A 13948-nucleotide genomic window follows, 5' to 3' on the forward strand; every position below is an offset into this window, starting at 1 on the left:
TCTGTCAATGAGCGCTAGAGAAACAGCATTTTTGCTTGCACATGATTGGATGATCGAAATCAACAGAGCTTTCCCTCAGATCTAGAGCAACTGCACTTGCAGTCCACTTACAGTGCACAGACTATTTGCCTTTAGTAAATCAACCCCAAGGTGTCTTTGACAAAGTCTTGATTGACAGAATGTGCCTGGCTGGGCTATGATGTGTACCACATGATGATCCGAGAGTGTGACAGGCCTGGCTTTTGTGAAGCAAGATCTGCTTTAAGGTCCCCTCCCACGCTCCGTTTATGAAATGGCCCTTTTGGGGAGGTTTTGACAGGTACTCGCTCCCACTTTTGCTCTGAACGCTTAGGCCAGGCATCACTTAATAGTGGACCTAGATGAAAATAAAGGGGAGGGGGGCTGTAAAGGTCACTGGGGTGCAAGGAAGGGAGGCTATAAAGTGGACTGGGGTGCCAGGAAAGGGGGGTGTGAAGGGGACTGGGGTGCAAGAAAGGGAGGGGGGCTGTGAAGAGGACCAGTATACAAAAAAGGGTGTGGGAGGGCTGTGAAAAGGTCTACGCTGAAAGTTAGGGAGGGGGGGCTGCAAAGAAGGAGGGTTGTGAAGGGGACTGAGTAAAGAATAAAATCCCATCTACACTGGGCATTTAGCATAGCTGCATGGGGCTCTGGTGATTAGCTGCAGGTAGGGGACACAGGTGCCCTATCCAGAGTGGAGCTAAACCCTCATAGATGGCAGAAACTGCCATCTTTAGCCTCTGTTTGATCTACAGTTGTCTGGGTACCACACACTTAATCAGATACAACACCAACCATTTGATGGCTTGACAGTTCGTTTAAGAAAATAGGCAACTTTGACAGTTTTTCATGGCATGCCTTACAGCGGAACTAAATCCCCTCATCGTTATCAGCCAAGGAAGCTGGCATCTTATGCTGGCTATACACTATATGAAAAATCGGCTGAAATTTGTAAATTTGTAATTTGGACAGCTCGTTCATTTTTCAGCCAGTTAATAGGCACAAATCTGTAATCGATTCGGAAGTTTTTGAGCCAAAAAAAACGAAAGACAAGTTTGGAAATTTTCTGCTGAACGAACGATAAATTGAAAGGTTAATGTGTTTCTCGTTCCAAACTGTTTGCACTCGGTATATGTGACAAAAACAAACAGAAAAATGGATTTATGTCCATTGAACGATTTATCGGTCATTACATGATGGCACTATTGTTTGCTTTCAGGGCAGAGTGTTTTTCGAAAATTGGTTTGAACAATTTTTCGTATAGTGTATGTCCAGCATAAGTCTCTGTTTGATCTTCAACTGCCATGATACTACACATATGATCAGTTATGACATCAGCAATTTGATGTTTTGTTTGGTTGAGAGCACAACCAATGTGACAGTTACATTTTGGAAACTTGCTGGAAATATGTTTTTAGAATCTGTTAAATCAATAGGTTTAGTTCCACTTCAAATGCAATGGTTTTGGGAAACCGTTAAATCCATAGGTTTTAGTTTCACTTTAAACTTCTGCATTCCAGAGTTTTTCCCTGGAAGCATGCTGTCCTAAATGTTTGCACTGCTAGGGGCACCGACCGTCTAGTAGGGCTGGAGGGGGCAACTGTGGCCTCCACCCACAGCTAAATGCCCAGGTATCGATGGGGCTTTACCTACCCTATGTGGAAACTATTGGACTTTCTTTGAGTTGTGCCACTGGCACATGCTGAAAAGTTTAAAGCCAAACTCAAGGTATATTTTTTTGCATAGTCACACTGGTCCAGCTTGCTAATGCCATTCCTGTGGAGGCTGGAGATTACTGTAGTAGGTAACACTACTACAATGACTGCTGCTGTATTCCGGGTCCTTGATCATGATCTTCACCACGTTCAATCAGAGAATGCTTTGCATTTGCTAAGAAAAATGCAAGTCATTCTGTGAATGGTGCTTGTGATCATCGGTCTTCTCCCTGTGTTCAATATGCAGGTCGGCAGCTTGGCATGGGACCCAGAAGACAGCAGCAATCACTGTAGTAGTGGTGCTTCCTACAGTGGTTTCCAGTATTCAGAAAGATCAGCCAGGTATGGCACATGCATACACTATATTACCAAAAGTACTGGGAAACCTACCCTTACACATGCATGAACTTTAATGGCATCCCAGTCTTAGTCTGTAGGGTTCAATATTGAGTTGGCAAAAACAAGGAAGAAAGCCGCTCAGGTGCAAGTTCAGCACTCGGTGCAGGTCAGATCCGCCATCCAAGCATGTAGACATCCAAAAAGAGAGAGACCGCACTCAGAGATGTTAAATAAAAATCCTTAGGACTCCTTTATTCTCCATAAATCCAACAGACAGCAGACAGACAGTGCAATACACGAACAGACGTGTCGGGTTGACGCGTTTCACGATAAAAATCGCTTATTCATAACCACACACCTTGAGACTGTGGATGCCAGCAACCTTTTGTAGATAAACCAAGTAAAAGGTGGATAGGAATGTAATTGCTCACACCTTGAGTTAATTGGTACGAAAAGGCACACAGCTGCTCATTTAGCAATCCACAGTCTCAAGCTGAAGACATTTAATTACAAAACAGGTCTCCCTCCCTGCAGGGGGAGGGAGAAGGGTACATAAAGACAATATAAAATCACATGTTTAATAGAAAAAACACATATAAATACATGTATATATATATAACGGGCTGAAAGAATCAAAGAAATATAATAAGTTACAAAGCAACACATGACATGTATACTTATAGGGCTTGTCCTCTGGTAGTCAATAATAACTACACAAAAGTTGTCTTTATCCAAAAGTAATTTTTAGGAAAGAATTTCTCCAAATAATCCATCGGCAGCAGTGTAGGGCCGGTACAGCACAATATAAGTGAAGAAACACAGATATCTATATGAATAAAGATCTTCTGTCAATGAATGATACCTGTGAGAAACTGAAAAATAGAAAAACACATTGCCGAGGCGATGAAAAAGAGATTGTATTGTACGTAAGTATAAATGAGTGAACATATCAATAAATGAAGGAAGATAGATATGAAAGTGTGAGCATAAAAACTCCCAATGATACACATATGTAAATAAAAATGTAAACAATATATAATGTATAAAGTAAATATGTGTGAAATTGGAGAGAACTAATCAACAAAATAGCTGATGTGAAAAATGAGAATGGTGGTGAAGTAAACGTATGGTCAAAAAAATAGCGTGAAAAAAAGACCTAAAAAAACCTAAAAAACACACCTAAAAAATATAAATATAAACGTGTTTAAGGCTATAATGTGGTGACATTGTAGAGAACGTAATATGTTCATAAAATATGAAAGATGCGGATGCACATTCACTCTACAGGCCAGGTTTCATTTATCATCATTTTTAATTAATTTAATTTTTACAAGCGAAACTAGGCTCACATATTTGGTTGACACATCCTTGTCCGCATCTTTCATATTTTATGAACATATTACGTTCTCTACAATGTCACCACATTATAGCCTTAAACACGTTTATATTTATATTTTTTAGGTGTGTTTTTTAGGTTTTTTTAGGTCTTTTTTTCACGCTATTTTTTTGACCATACGTTTACTTCACCACCATTCTCATTTTTCACATCAGCTATTTTGTTGATTAGTTCTCTCCAATTTCACACATATTTACTTTATACATTATATATTGTTTACATTTTTATTTACATATGTGTATCATTGGGAGTTTTTATGCTCACACTTTCATATCTATCTTCCTTCATTTATTGATATGTTCACTCATTTATACTTACGTACAATACAATCTCTTTTTCATCGCCTCGGCAATGTGTTTTTCTATTTTTCAGTTTCTCACAGGTATCATTCATTGACAGAAGATCTTTATTCATATAGATATCTGTGTTTCTTCACTTATATTGTGCTGTACCGGCCCTACACTGCTGCCGATGGATTATTTGGAGAAATTCTTTCCTAAAAATTACTTTTGGATAAAGACAACTTTTGTGTAGTTATTATTGACTACCAGAGGACAAGCCCTATAAGTATACATGTCATGTGTTGCTTTGTAACTTATTATATTTCTTTGATTCTTTCAGCCCGTTATATATATATACATGTATTTATATGTGTTTTTTCTATTAAACATGTGATTTTATATTGTCTTTATGTACCCTTCTCCCTCCCCCTGCAGGGAGGGAGACCTGTTTTGTAATTAAATGTCTTCAGCTTGAGACTGTGGATTGCTAAATGAGCAGCTGTGTGCCTTTTCGTACCAATTAACTCAAGGTGTGAGCAATTACATTCCTATCCACCTTTTACTTGGTTTATCTACAAAAGGTTGCTGGCATCCACAGTCTCAAGGTGTGTGGTTATGAATAAGCGATTTTTATCGTGAAACGCGTCAAACGCGTCAACCCGACACGTCTGTTCGTGTATTGCACTGTCTGTCTGCTGTCTGTTGGATTTATGGAGAATAAAGGAGTCCTAAGGATTTTTATTTAACATCTCTGAGTGCGGTCTCTCTCTTTTTGGATGTCTTCAATATTGAGTTGGCCCACCCTTTGCAACTGTAACAGCTTCCAGTCATCTGGGAATGTTGTCCACAAGGTTTAGGAATAGGTCGATGAGAATGTTTGACCATTTTTCCAGAAGCGCATTTTTGAGGTCAGGCACGGATGTTGAATGAGAAGTTCTCTGCTCTAATTCATCCCAAAAGGGGTTTTGTCGGGTTGAGGTCAGGACTCTGAGGGCAGTCAAGTTTCTTCACCCCAAACTCACTCATCCATGTCCTGGACCTTACTTTGTGCAATGGTCCAAATCAATTGGTGGAGGGTAGATTATGCTGTGGAGTTGTTTTTCAGGGGTTGGGCTTGGTCCCTTACTTCCAGTGAAAGGAACTCTTAAGGTGCCGACATACCAAGACATTTTGAACAATTTCATGCTCAACTTTGTGGGAACAGTTTGGGTATGGCCCCTTCATGTTCCAACATGACTGTGCATCAGTGCACAAATCAAGGTCCATAAAGACATTCATGAGCGAGTTTGGGGTGGAGGAACTTGACTGGCCTGCACAGGGCCCTGACCTGAACCTGACCGAACACTGTTGGGATTAATTAGAGCGGAGACTGCGAGCCAGACTTCTCATCCAACATCAGTGCATGACCTCACAAATGCACTTCTGGAAAAATGGTCAAACATTCCCATAGAGACACTGCTAAATCTTGTGGACAGTCTTCCCAGGAGAGTTGAAGTTTTTATAGCTGCAAAGGGTGGGCCAACTCAATACTGAACCCTATAGACTAAGACTGGGATGCTATGATTAAAGTTCATGTAGGTGTAAAGGCAGGCGTACCAATACTTTTGGTAATATAGTTTAATTACATTGGTCCAAGCTGGACCAATATAACTGCAAATAAGCCATAACTAAACTTTAGCTTTAACGCCTGTATTAAAATCAAAGGGAGCTAGGTTGCCAAATTCAGCACCATATCCTTTCCATATAAGAAAGGATGTACCTTAAGGTGAGGGTTTTCTCTAGTTGGTTGGGAACCTTTTTGTTAAGGGAGCTAGTTTTATAATAGAGGCCTTCACCGTTTTTACAATTAACAAGAAGAAACTTGAATACATTTGTTCCCCTTATGGACTTTTATTGTTTTGCATTCTTTAAACGTGTTTAGTTTGAACAATATTCTGATTGTTTGTTTTATTGTATTACTATATTGGGGATTTTATTGTAGCACTGCAGTTTCAAATTTTTGTCATGTTTTATTTTACACCGATTCACTGCAGAAGCTTACTTAGAATTATTTTGTTTGGCTAGGCAATGCAGAATTATACATTTTTACCATACAGAATTCAGCTACAATAAAACAAGAAAGCTGTAATATTTTGCCTGCTACTACACAAACTGGCAAAAAAACTTTTCAAATACGGAAGCAGTATTTTCTTAAACTTACCCTCTGCATTTTCCTCCCTCTGTTTGTGCACACACAGGGTCACTTACCAGATAAGTTAATATGATGGTGAATATGTACTTCTGTGGTGTACGCGGACTTTATCGATCTACGAGGCAGCAGTCATTTCCCAGCAGCATACCAGCTCTTCTGCCTCAGTCATACAGATGCATTTCCAATATTATATAGAAAAAACAGAAAGGGGGCACATAGCACTGCATTAGAACAGTGAAATCTAAAGGATTCCATGCACTAGTGGAGCCACTTGTGTGCCCTTTCTGTGTTTTCAATGTAACACTGGAAATCCACCTGTGCAACTCGGGAGAAGCTGGGACACTATTGGGGAACAGAGATCGCTTTGTGTTAGAGCCGGTTCACACTGGGGCGGCTCAAAGTCTCCCCGACTTTGAGCCGCCCCGTGCAGCACGACTTCATCGTGGCTTGCAAACTACTTCTATAATAGAAGTCAATGCAAGCCGCTCTGATGTCGCCCCGCAGTATTGCAGGAACCTTTTTCTAAGTCGGAGCGAATTGAGTCGTTCTGATTAGAATGGTTACTTTGCACAGAATGGAGTGCGATTTGTCAGGCGACCAAGCCGCCTGACAAGTCGTGGCAGTGTGAACCGGGACTAAGGAGAAAATCAATGTAAACAACTATCTGAAGTGCATATTGATCATACATGAACATGAGGTCAACATCATCTGGAAAGTAAGGCTATGTGAGAAAAGCACTGCTTGAAAAGGATTGTCATTTGATTGTCTTTGAGAATATGATTGCTGTGAATAAATTCTGAAGTGGGGGATTGCATAAACACATAACCATGTTACACTTACCACCTTATACCAATCAAGAGAGTTTATCTAGACAAACTGGTACTTTTGCAGAGTCTGCAAACTCTACCAGCCATTTAAATGCCTGCGAGTGGTCGCCAGGCAGCAGGGTTATGAACCATAGGTCAGTTGCAGATACTTTTGATGTTGCTTGTAGCATCCTCTGAGTTAGTAGTCACCATCAGTTCACACATCTGCTTAGAATACATTTCTCAAAAAAACATGAATCTAAAATCCGATCTTCAGGCTATTCAGGGCTCACCATTATTATTAATAATCAAAGGTTACAGGTACATGGGGCCATATGACATAAAATGTAAGCACATTTCCCTACCCAGGAGCCAACGCTGCTGCATACAGCTGTTTACAGAAATCAATCGATGCGGCTGTACGTGTTTAAGGGTCGGTATTTGTGTACACACGCCTACAGACAAAAGCCCTTGGATGGACCAGGGGCATATGCACCTATGCATACTTACGAAGGTACAGCAGTATACTTGTATACAGATGCATTTATATATGTGGGTGTACACAGCAGCTGAGGCTCCCAGGTGGAAAAATACATGCAAATATATACGTTCTACTGCCTTAGGCGACTGTGTGCAAGAGACTTAATGTTAATTTTACATCTTATGATTACCAGTACTGTTTTACCAAAGTGTGTAAAACAAGGTGAATATTAAGAAGACACTATTTTCTTTGTATTCATTGTTTTGCGCAACTAAAGTAAAAGGTAAAATACATCATGGTTTTCTGCGTGTAACTTTTATGTTCGTTCTAGAATATCTTCCTTTGGAGTGAAGGAACCACAATGCTGTCTATTATTAATGGTCCTATTGCGAATACAACAGGACCACTATTTGGCAAAACAGCAGTTTTCCATCCCCCCCAGTTGCAGCGTTAGATCACTACTGTATCCAAGGGAAGAACAGAGATATGAAAAGAATAAATAGTGCGCTAACCTAATATATAAATGAAAATCAATAAACATAAAATTCGTGATTGGCACGTATCAATATAAGTGCAAAATATATATAAAATCTTGTGAATAAGTCCGTGTTAATCAATTGAACACAAATGGGAAAGAACACAAGTCTCTCAAAGGATGTGAAGTGTATAAAACTTCAAAGCTTAAAAAGGTGTTCCGTGCCAAATAAACGTGCCACTCTGTAAAGGTGATCGTATTCCCATATAAAATCCTTAATTTTTGTCAAGGTGGCCCCTTACCGCAGAAAACCTCTAGGAAAAGCTTTCAAGAGGTGAACTTTCTATGGCGTTGATGTGATGACACTTTATGGTAAAGATGGGTGCTTACCAGAAATCAGAGAGACTTGAGCATGGACTGCTGTAAGACAGGGATTTCCACGAGGAAGCCTGGAAGCTGATCCGCTTTGCAGTAGTGAGATTCCAGCAATGTAAGGAGCAGATTCCACAGAGCAGGTACCCAGTGTAAAGAAAAGGGACAGAAAATGGAGCTCCATTCCCAGTTGACGACTCCTAAGCGGAAACGCGTCAGAGGGGGCTAGCTGCGACATCCCACATCACGGACCGTTCTGCAGGCGGCCGTGCATGTTCTTGAGCTTGTTTTGCACATGTTTATCCTGATTTATGTAAGTAGCTGCCTTTTTTTCATTAAAAAGTATTGAAGGTAATGCAGTCCCTTTTCTTTACACTGGGTACCTGCTCTGTGGAATCTGCTCCTTACATTGCTGGAATCTCACTACTGCAAAGCGGATCAGCTTCCAGGCTTCCTCGCGGAAATCCCTGTCTTACAGCAGTCCATGCTCAAGTCTCCCTGATTTCTGGTAAGCACCCATCTTTACCATAAAGTGTCATCACATCAACGCCATAGAAAGTTCACCACTTGAAAGCTTTTCCTAGAGGTTTTCTGCGGTAAGGGGCCACCTTGACAAAAATTAAGGATTTTATATGGGAATACGATCACCTTTACAGAGTGGCGCGTTTATTTGGCACGGAACACCTTTTTAAGCTTTGAAGTTTCATACACTTCACATCCTTTGAGAGACTTGTGTTCTTTCCCATTTGTGTTCAATTGATTAACACGGACTTATTCACAAGATTTTATATATATTTTGCACTTATATTGATATGTGCCAATCACAATTTTTATGTTTATTGATTTTCATTTATGTATTAGGTTAGCGCACTATTTATTCTTTTCATTTACCATTATTTGTTTTTCCAGTGCTGCTTTCCGTCTTTAGCACTTACAATTTGCGCACCTTTCACTTTCACCAAGAACAGAGATATGACAAACACAACCACTGATGGTTCCTGCCTGACTTACTCTCACATGCAGAAAGGATGGAATAAACCATCAGTACAAAGAAAATCCCTATATTCACCAATCAGAATACCACCTTTCTAACAAATGCGTATCTGATTGGTTATGCATCAAGCTAAGAAGAGTAATCTGAAAGGCCAAAATGCATTACAGTTAAAGTTCCCAAATAGCAATGGAGGCTGTCCAATTAAGAAGAGGTATGATAGTCCAAGGGGAGACCACGCTTCAGAAGCATCAAACATAGTCCTACAGTATATCTGCCCTGGAATTAGCACTGGTTTCTAGAGTTAGAGAATAAGGTAACAGCCATTACTGCGGGATCAATCTAAAACTAATGGCAGCTTCCCTAAACATTCTAATCTGTGCCATTTATGGTATAAAGGCATTTTTATAGCATAAACAAAGCTTGTTCTTTTACCTTTGATAAAGAAGAGCCTGGGCGAGTTATCTTGGATGAAGTAGGTGCGTTGCTGTCAGATTTTGCCCTTTCGGTGCCCTGTGGTTTATTTGTGGCAGGTACTTTGGGGACGGAGCCTGCACTCCTGTTTGCTTTCCTCATCCTGGGAGGCCTGTTTGTGATGCATTTACAGCTGAATCTGTGTAGAAGGAAGAACATTATTAATTCAAAAATGTAAATATTTTCAGCATACCTAATCTATCTTTACTTAGAACACTAATTACTGCGGGTTCTTATGTCGATTTTACTACTGGAATATTCATGGAGATCAGTCTGCTGGAGTCAGGAAAACCAATAAGATCTGGTAGATCTTCAAACCTGTGAACTATCTGGGTTGGATGCAGATACTCAATATTTGAAGCCAGGGGTCTTGCAAATCATGCCAAGAATGTCTAGGTCTTCTTCCCTTAAAATCTCTATGTTGAGTGCTTTCACATTTTATACATCTACCTTGTGTTCTTCTCTTAGCCATAGTCCTAGTTAAAGCTCACATAAACATTAAAGGTAATACATTCTACGCATTAAGGTAAAAACTTTTTAATGGTAGCACACCCCCCAGTCCCCACCCCTAAATACTCACCTGATCCTAATCTGGATCCAGCACTGTGCACATCTGCAGCAGCTCTTCTCTTCGGTCCAATCTTACAGGCTTGGCCGAGAGCAGCGAGAGCCATGTAGATGTAAGTTCTTTAACTACAATTTGGAAGGAAACAGTCCAACAGATTGTAGACATAAGAAACTGCAGCTATCTCCTGATTCCTATTTGTTTTAATTTCAACCCTTTGGCTTAGCCAGACAGATTGATGTAGAGAGTTCCAGAGGAAGGGAGAGGCTTAGGAGAAGTCTTTGAGATGAGCATGGCAGGAAAAGACAAGAGAGCTAGAGAGCAGAAGCTCTTGAGAGAAGCAGAGAGGACGGTTTTGGGTGACATATTGAGATTGTTGATGTAGCTTGGGGTTGTGAATGGCTCTGTATGTAGTTGTTGGTATTTTGAATTTAATTGTCTAGGCAATCAGAAGCCACTGGAGGGATTGGCAGAGAGAGGTGGCGGACACTGAGTGGTTGGTAAGGTGGATGAGTCGGCCAGCAAAATTTATGACAGAATGCATAGAGGTAGGCCTCAGAGATAGGAGCTGCAATAGCCAAGGTAAGAGTAACTAGGAAGTGAAGGAGTAGCTTGGTGGTTTTATCAGTTAAAAAGGGTTGAATGTTAGCGATGTTATGAAGGTGACTGCTGCTGTTTTCCATGTCCTGTGCTGACTAACTGCCCTACTGCATACACAGGGGTTCACTCACTCAGCACAGTTGCTATTTGCAGACCACCTTCCATTTTTCTAATTGAATCCAAGGGATCCTCCTGCTTGTACAATTGGAGAACACTGTAATCATTATGGCATTCTGTGCCAAGTACCATGCCATGTGATTTACCACCTGTGTTCAATAGGCAGCCAGGGATCCCACTGGTATAGCATATGCATACTTACATTGGTTCAAGCAGTAAAGGCAATAAAGCTTGCATTCAGCTTTGCCAAGCTGCAAAAACAACATTAATGCTAGTTGGCTAGAATACTAGATTGATATTGGATGAGTGGCTACCATAATAAGCTTGCTATGGGGGCACCCAAGCAGGCTTGCTTTTGAGGCGCGGCTAGGTGTGTCCATTCACACGTGGAAAGCAGCTCTACTCCCAATGCTATCTCAGCCAAAGAGGAGGCAGAGATCTGGGAGAGCCGCTGCTCTCGTGCACATTGCTGGATCGAGATTGGGCTCAGGGATGTATTGGGGGGCTGCTGCTGCACACAGACGTTTTTTTATCTTTATGCATAGAATGCATTAAGAAAAAAACATTCAGCCTTTACAACCACTTTAAGCACAGGCCTGTACCATAGCTGTAGAAATATACCCACATTACAATTCAGATATACTTTGATCTTTCTGTGTATTCAAGTAGATTGACTGCCATTACTATGAAGAAGATATGATAGATCTGATATAAGCTGTTGATGAGGCAGTTTAAAATATATATGCAGGCCCATCAACTGTTCTTTATAAACACATCTAGAGCACTGTTGTAGCCTGGTAGATTACAAAACATTTACAAGGCTCCCGGTTGTCTACATGCAGCTAATTAGAGCTGTACAGTATTCATGGATCCATGCCAAACTACAGATAAAAGGGATATCAACATTACACAGACTGATGCTTCTACTTAGAACACTAGAACATTCTCAATGTAACTGTAACATAGAAAACAAACATGCACAAGTCATCCGACGTATTTATATGGAAAGTGTTAAAACCCTCAACAACCAGGCATATTTCAGTTTCATATGCAAATAAGAAAAACAACTCTCTTGGGTTTCTATTTTGTATTTTCTGAGTAGGATTAGCAGTGACAAAGAGGTGATATAACTAGTTATAAAGTTATTTCATAAAGCCACCGTTCCTGGAGTCAGCTTCTAAGTTCAATGCGCTAGGGCCAACTTTCACCATGCAACTCTGCAGAAGCACATCCAGCACCCACCGTTGGCAGCAATCCCCGGATGGCTCTTTTGCCAGAGTCAGTAAAAGCTATGTACCTGCAAATAGGATGGTGTGATCCACTATACAATGCCAAGGCAGCTAACAATTTGGCTTTTTAGATTTTAAAGTGCTTGAGTAAGGCCCCTTTCACACATGCTGTCCGTTTGTCCGTTTTTCATCCATCCGTTGACGGATGAAAAACGGACATCAATGTATCTCTATGTAAAAACGGATGACAACGGATGATCATCAGTTAACATCCGTTTTCATCCGCTTCCGTCAATGTCCGTTTTTTTTAAAGGATGAATGCCCTATTTTTCATCCGTCAAAAAAACGTATTGGACGAAAAACGGATGAAAAACTGAAAAATGAATGACAACGGATGAAAAATGAATGACAACGGACAGAAAATGGACGGAAAACTCATACATTTTGACATGACTTAACTGATGAACTGAACGGACCGTATGTGTGAAATGGGCCTGAGGTAGAAATTGAGTGCCGAGGGCCCCTTTTCAAACACCTGCCTGATTAGGGCATAAGGATGGCTATGGGCAGGTTGAAATTTCCTTAATGAGAGAGATAGGCTGGCCATACATGTTCAATTTTCTTGTACAATTTTCTGTTAGATTTACCACAAACCACAGAATATGAGGTCATAGGCAGGCCTTTGTACTACACAGTTGTAAGGTAAATTTCAAGAAAATTGTACATAAAATTGTATAATGTATGTCCAGCCTTAATGTAACCAGAGAAAGGCTCAAACCCATATGTACAAACAACCACCCTAGTGGTTGTTATTGCCCCCTAGGAGTTTATAAGAGGTCCAGTAGTCCTAAATCAAAATGTATAATAAAAAACTTGCAATGTTTAGTTATGGCCACCCTAACTGTATGCTGTATGAGCTATAATTGTATGTGCTAAAAATGATGGAGTTTTGCTTTAAGGAGAGCCATCTACAAAATTCCTAGAGTGCCGGTTCACACCAACGCGGCATGACTTCGGGGGCGACCTGTGAAGTCGCGTGCAGCGCGACTTCGACGCGACTTGCATGGACCTTATAAAATGAATGTCTATGCAAGTCGCTCCAGGTCGCCCCAAAGTAGTACAGGAACCTCATTCTAAGTCGGAGCGACTTGTGTCGCTCCTATTAGAACAGTTCCCGTACCACAACAATGGACCGCGACTTGTCAGGCTGACAAGTCGGCTGACAAGTCGTATTAGTGTGAATGGACTCACTCTAATACCATCTGTTTACAGAAAAAAAAAAATAATAATACTGACACAGAATAGAATACATTGCAATAGTCTCAATTTATCTTTGTTTTCTGGTTGAGTAATCTGGTATGGGTATAAAATATTGCATGACATTCTTTGTAAGCAGCAGCAAGTAGATGAAAGGTCTGATGTAAATTAAAAATACGGCTCTATATCTGTTGAGTTGATGATAAAGCTGGCAGCAGGACAGCATGTTGTTTATTATATATCATTGGCTACCGAGAAAGGATTCAGGCTCCGTTCACATCTAGGCGTTTTGGGGCGTTTTTGGGGCGTTTTTCTGCTCTAGGATCAGCTCTCAAAACGCCCAACAAGACAAATCCTATTAATTTCAATGGCCCCTGTTCACATCTGAGCGTTTTGACGCTGTATACAAAACGCCCAACGCTCAAAAAAGTGCATGAGCTTCTTTTTGGGCAGATTAAAGGCGTTTTCCATTGATCTCTATTCAATCTAAAAACGCCTGCACAAAAATCGCGGTAAAAAATTGCGGTAAAATCGCGGTAAAAAACGCCGCAAAAATCGCGGTAAAATCGCGGTAAAAACCGCGCGAAAAACGCTACGCTCAGGTGTGAATGTAGCCTCAGGTAATGCTGCACATTAATGAT

The 13948-nt window shown here is 40.7% G+C and overlaps 1 protein-coding gene across 3 annotated transcripts in view; it reads right to left on the reverse strand.

The window, feature by feature from the left end:
* Positions 1-13948, reverse strand: part of SPECC1L (sperm antigen with calponin homology and coiled-coil domains 1 like) — a 196064-nt gene that overhangs the window by 140944 nt on the left and 41172 nt on the right. For 2 of the 3 annotated variants that reach the window (XM_082244158.1, XM_082244157.1), the window contains exon 2: positions 9501-9678. In XM_082244158.1, the coding sequence (XP_082100284.1) occupies positions 9501-9641 (141 nt within the window). In that variant the 5' untranslated portion in view covers positions 9642-9678. Of the gene's footprint in view, positions 1-9500; positions 9679-13948 lie in introns of those variants that run through there. The other variant, XM_082244159.1, reaches the window with a different exon arrangement.

The sequence above is a fragment of the Pelophylax lessonae genome (genome assembly GCF_965119305.1).
Source record: "Pelophylax lessonae genome assembly, chromosome: 1".
In the NCBI taxonomy this organism is placed as follows: domain Eukaryota; kingdom Metazoa; phylum Chordata; class Amphibia; order Anura; family Ranidae; genus Pelophylax; species Pelophylax lessonae.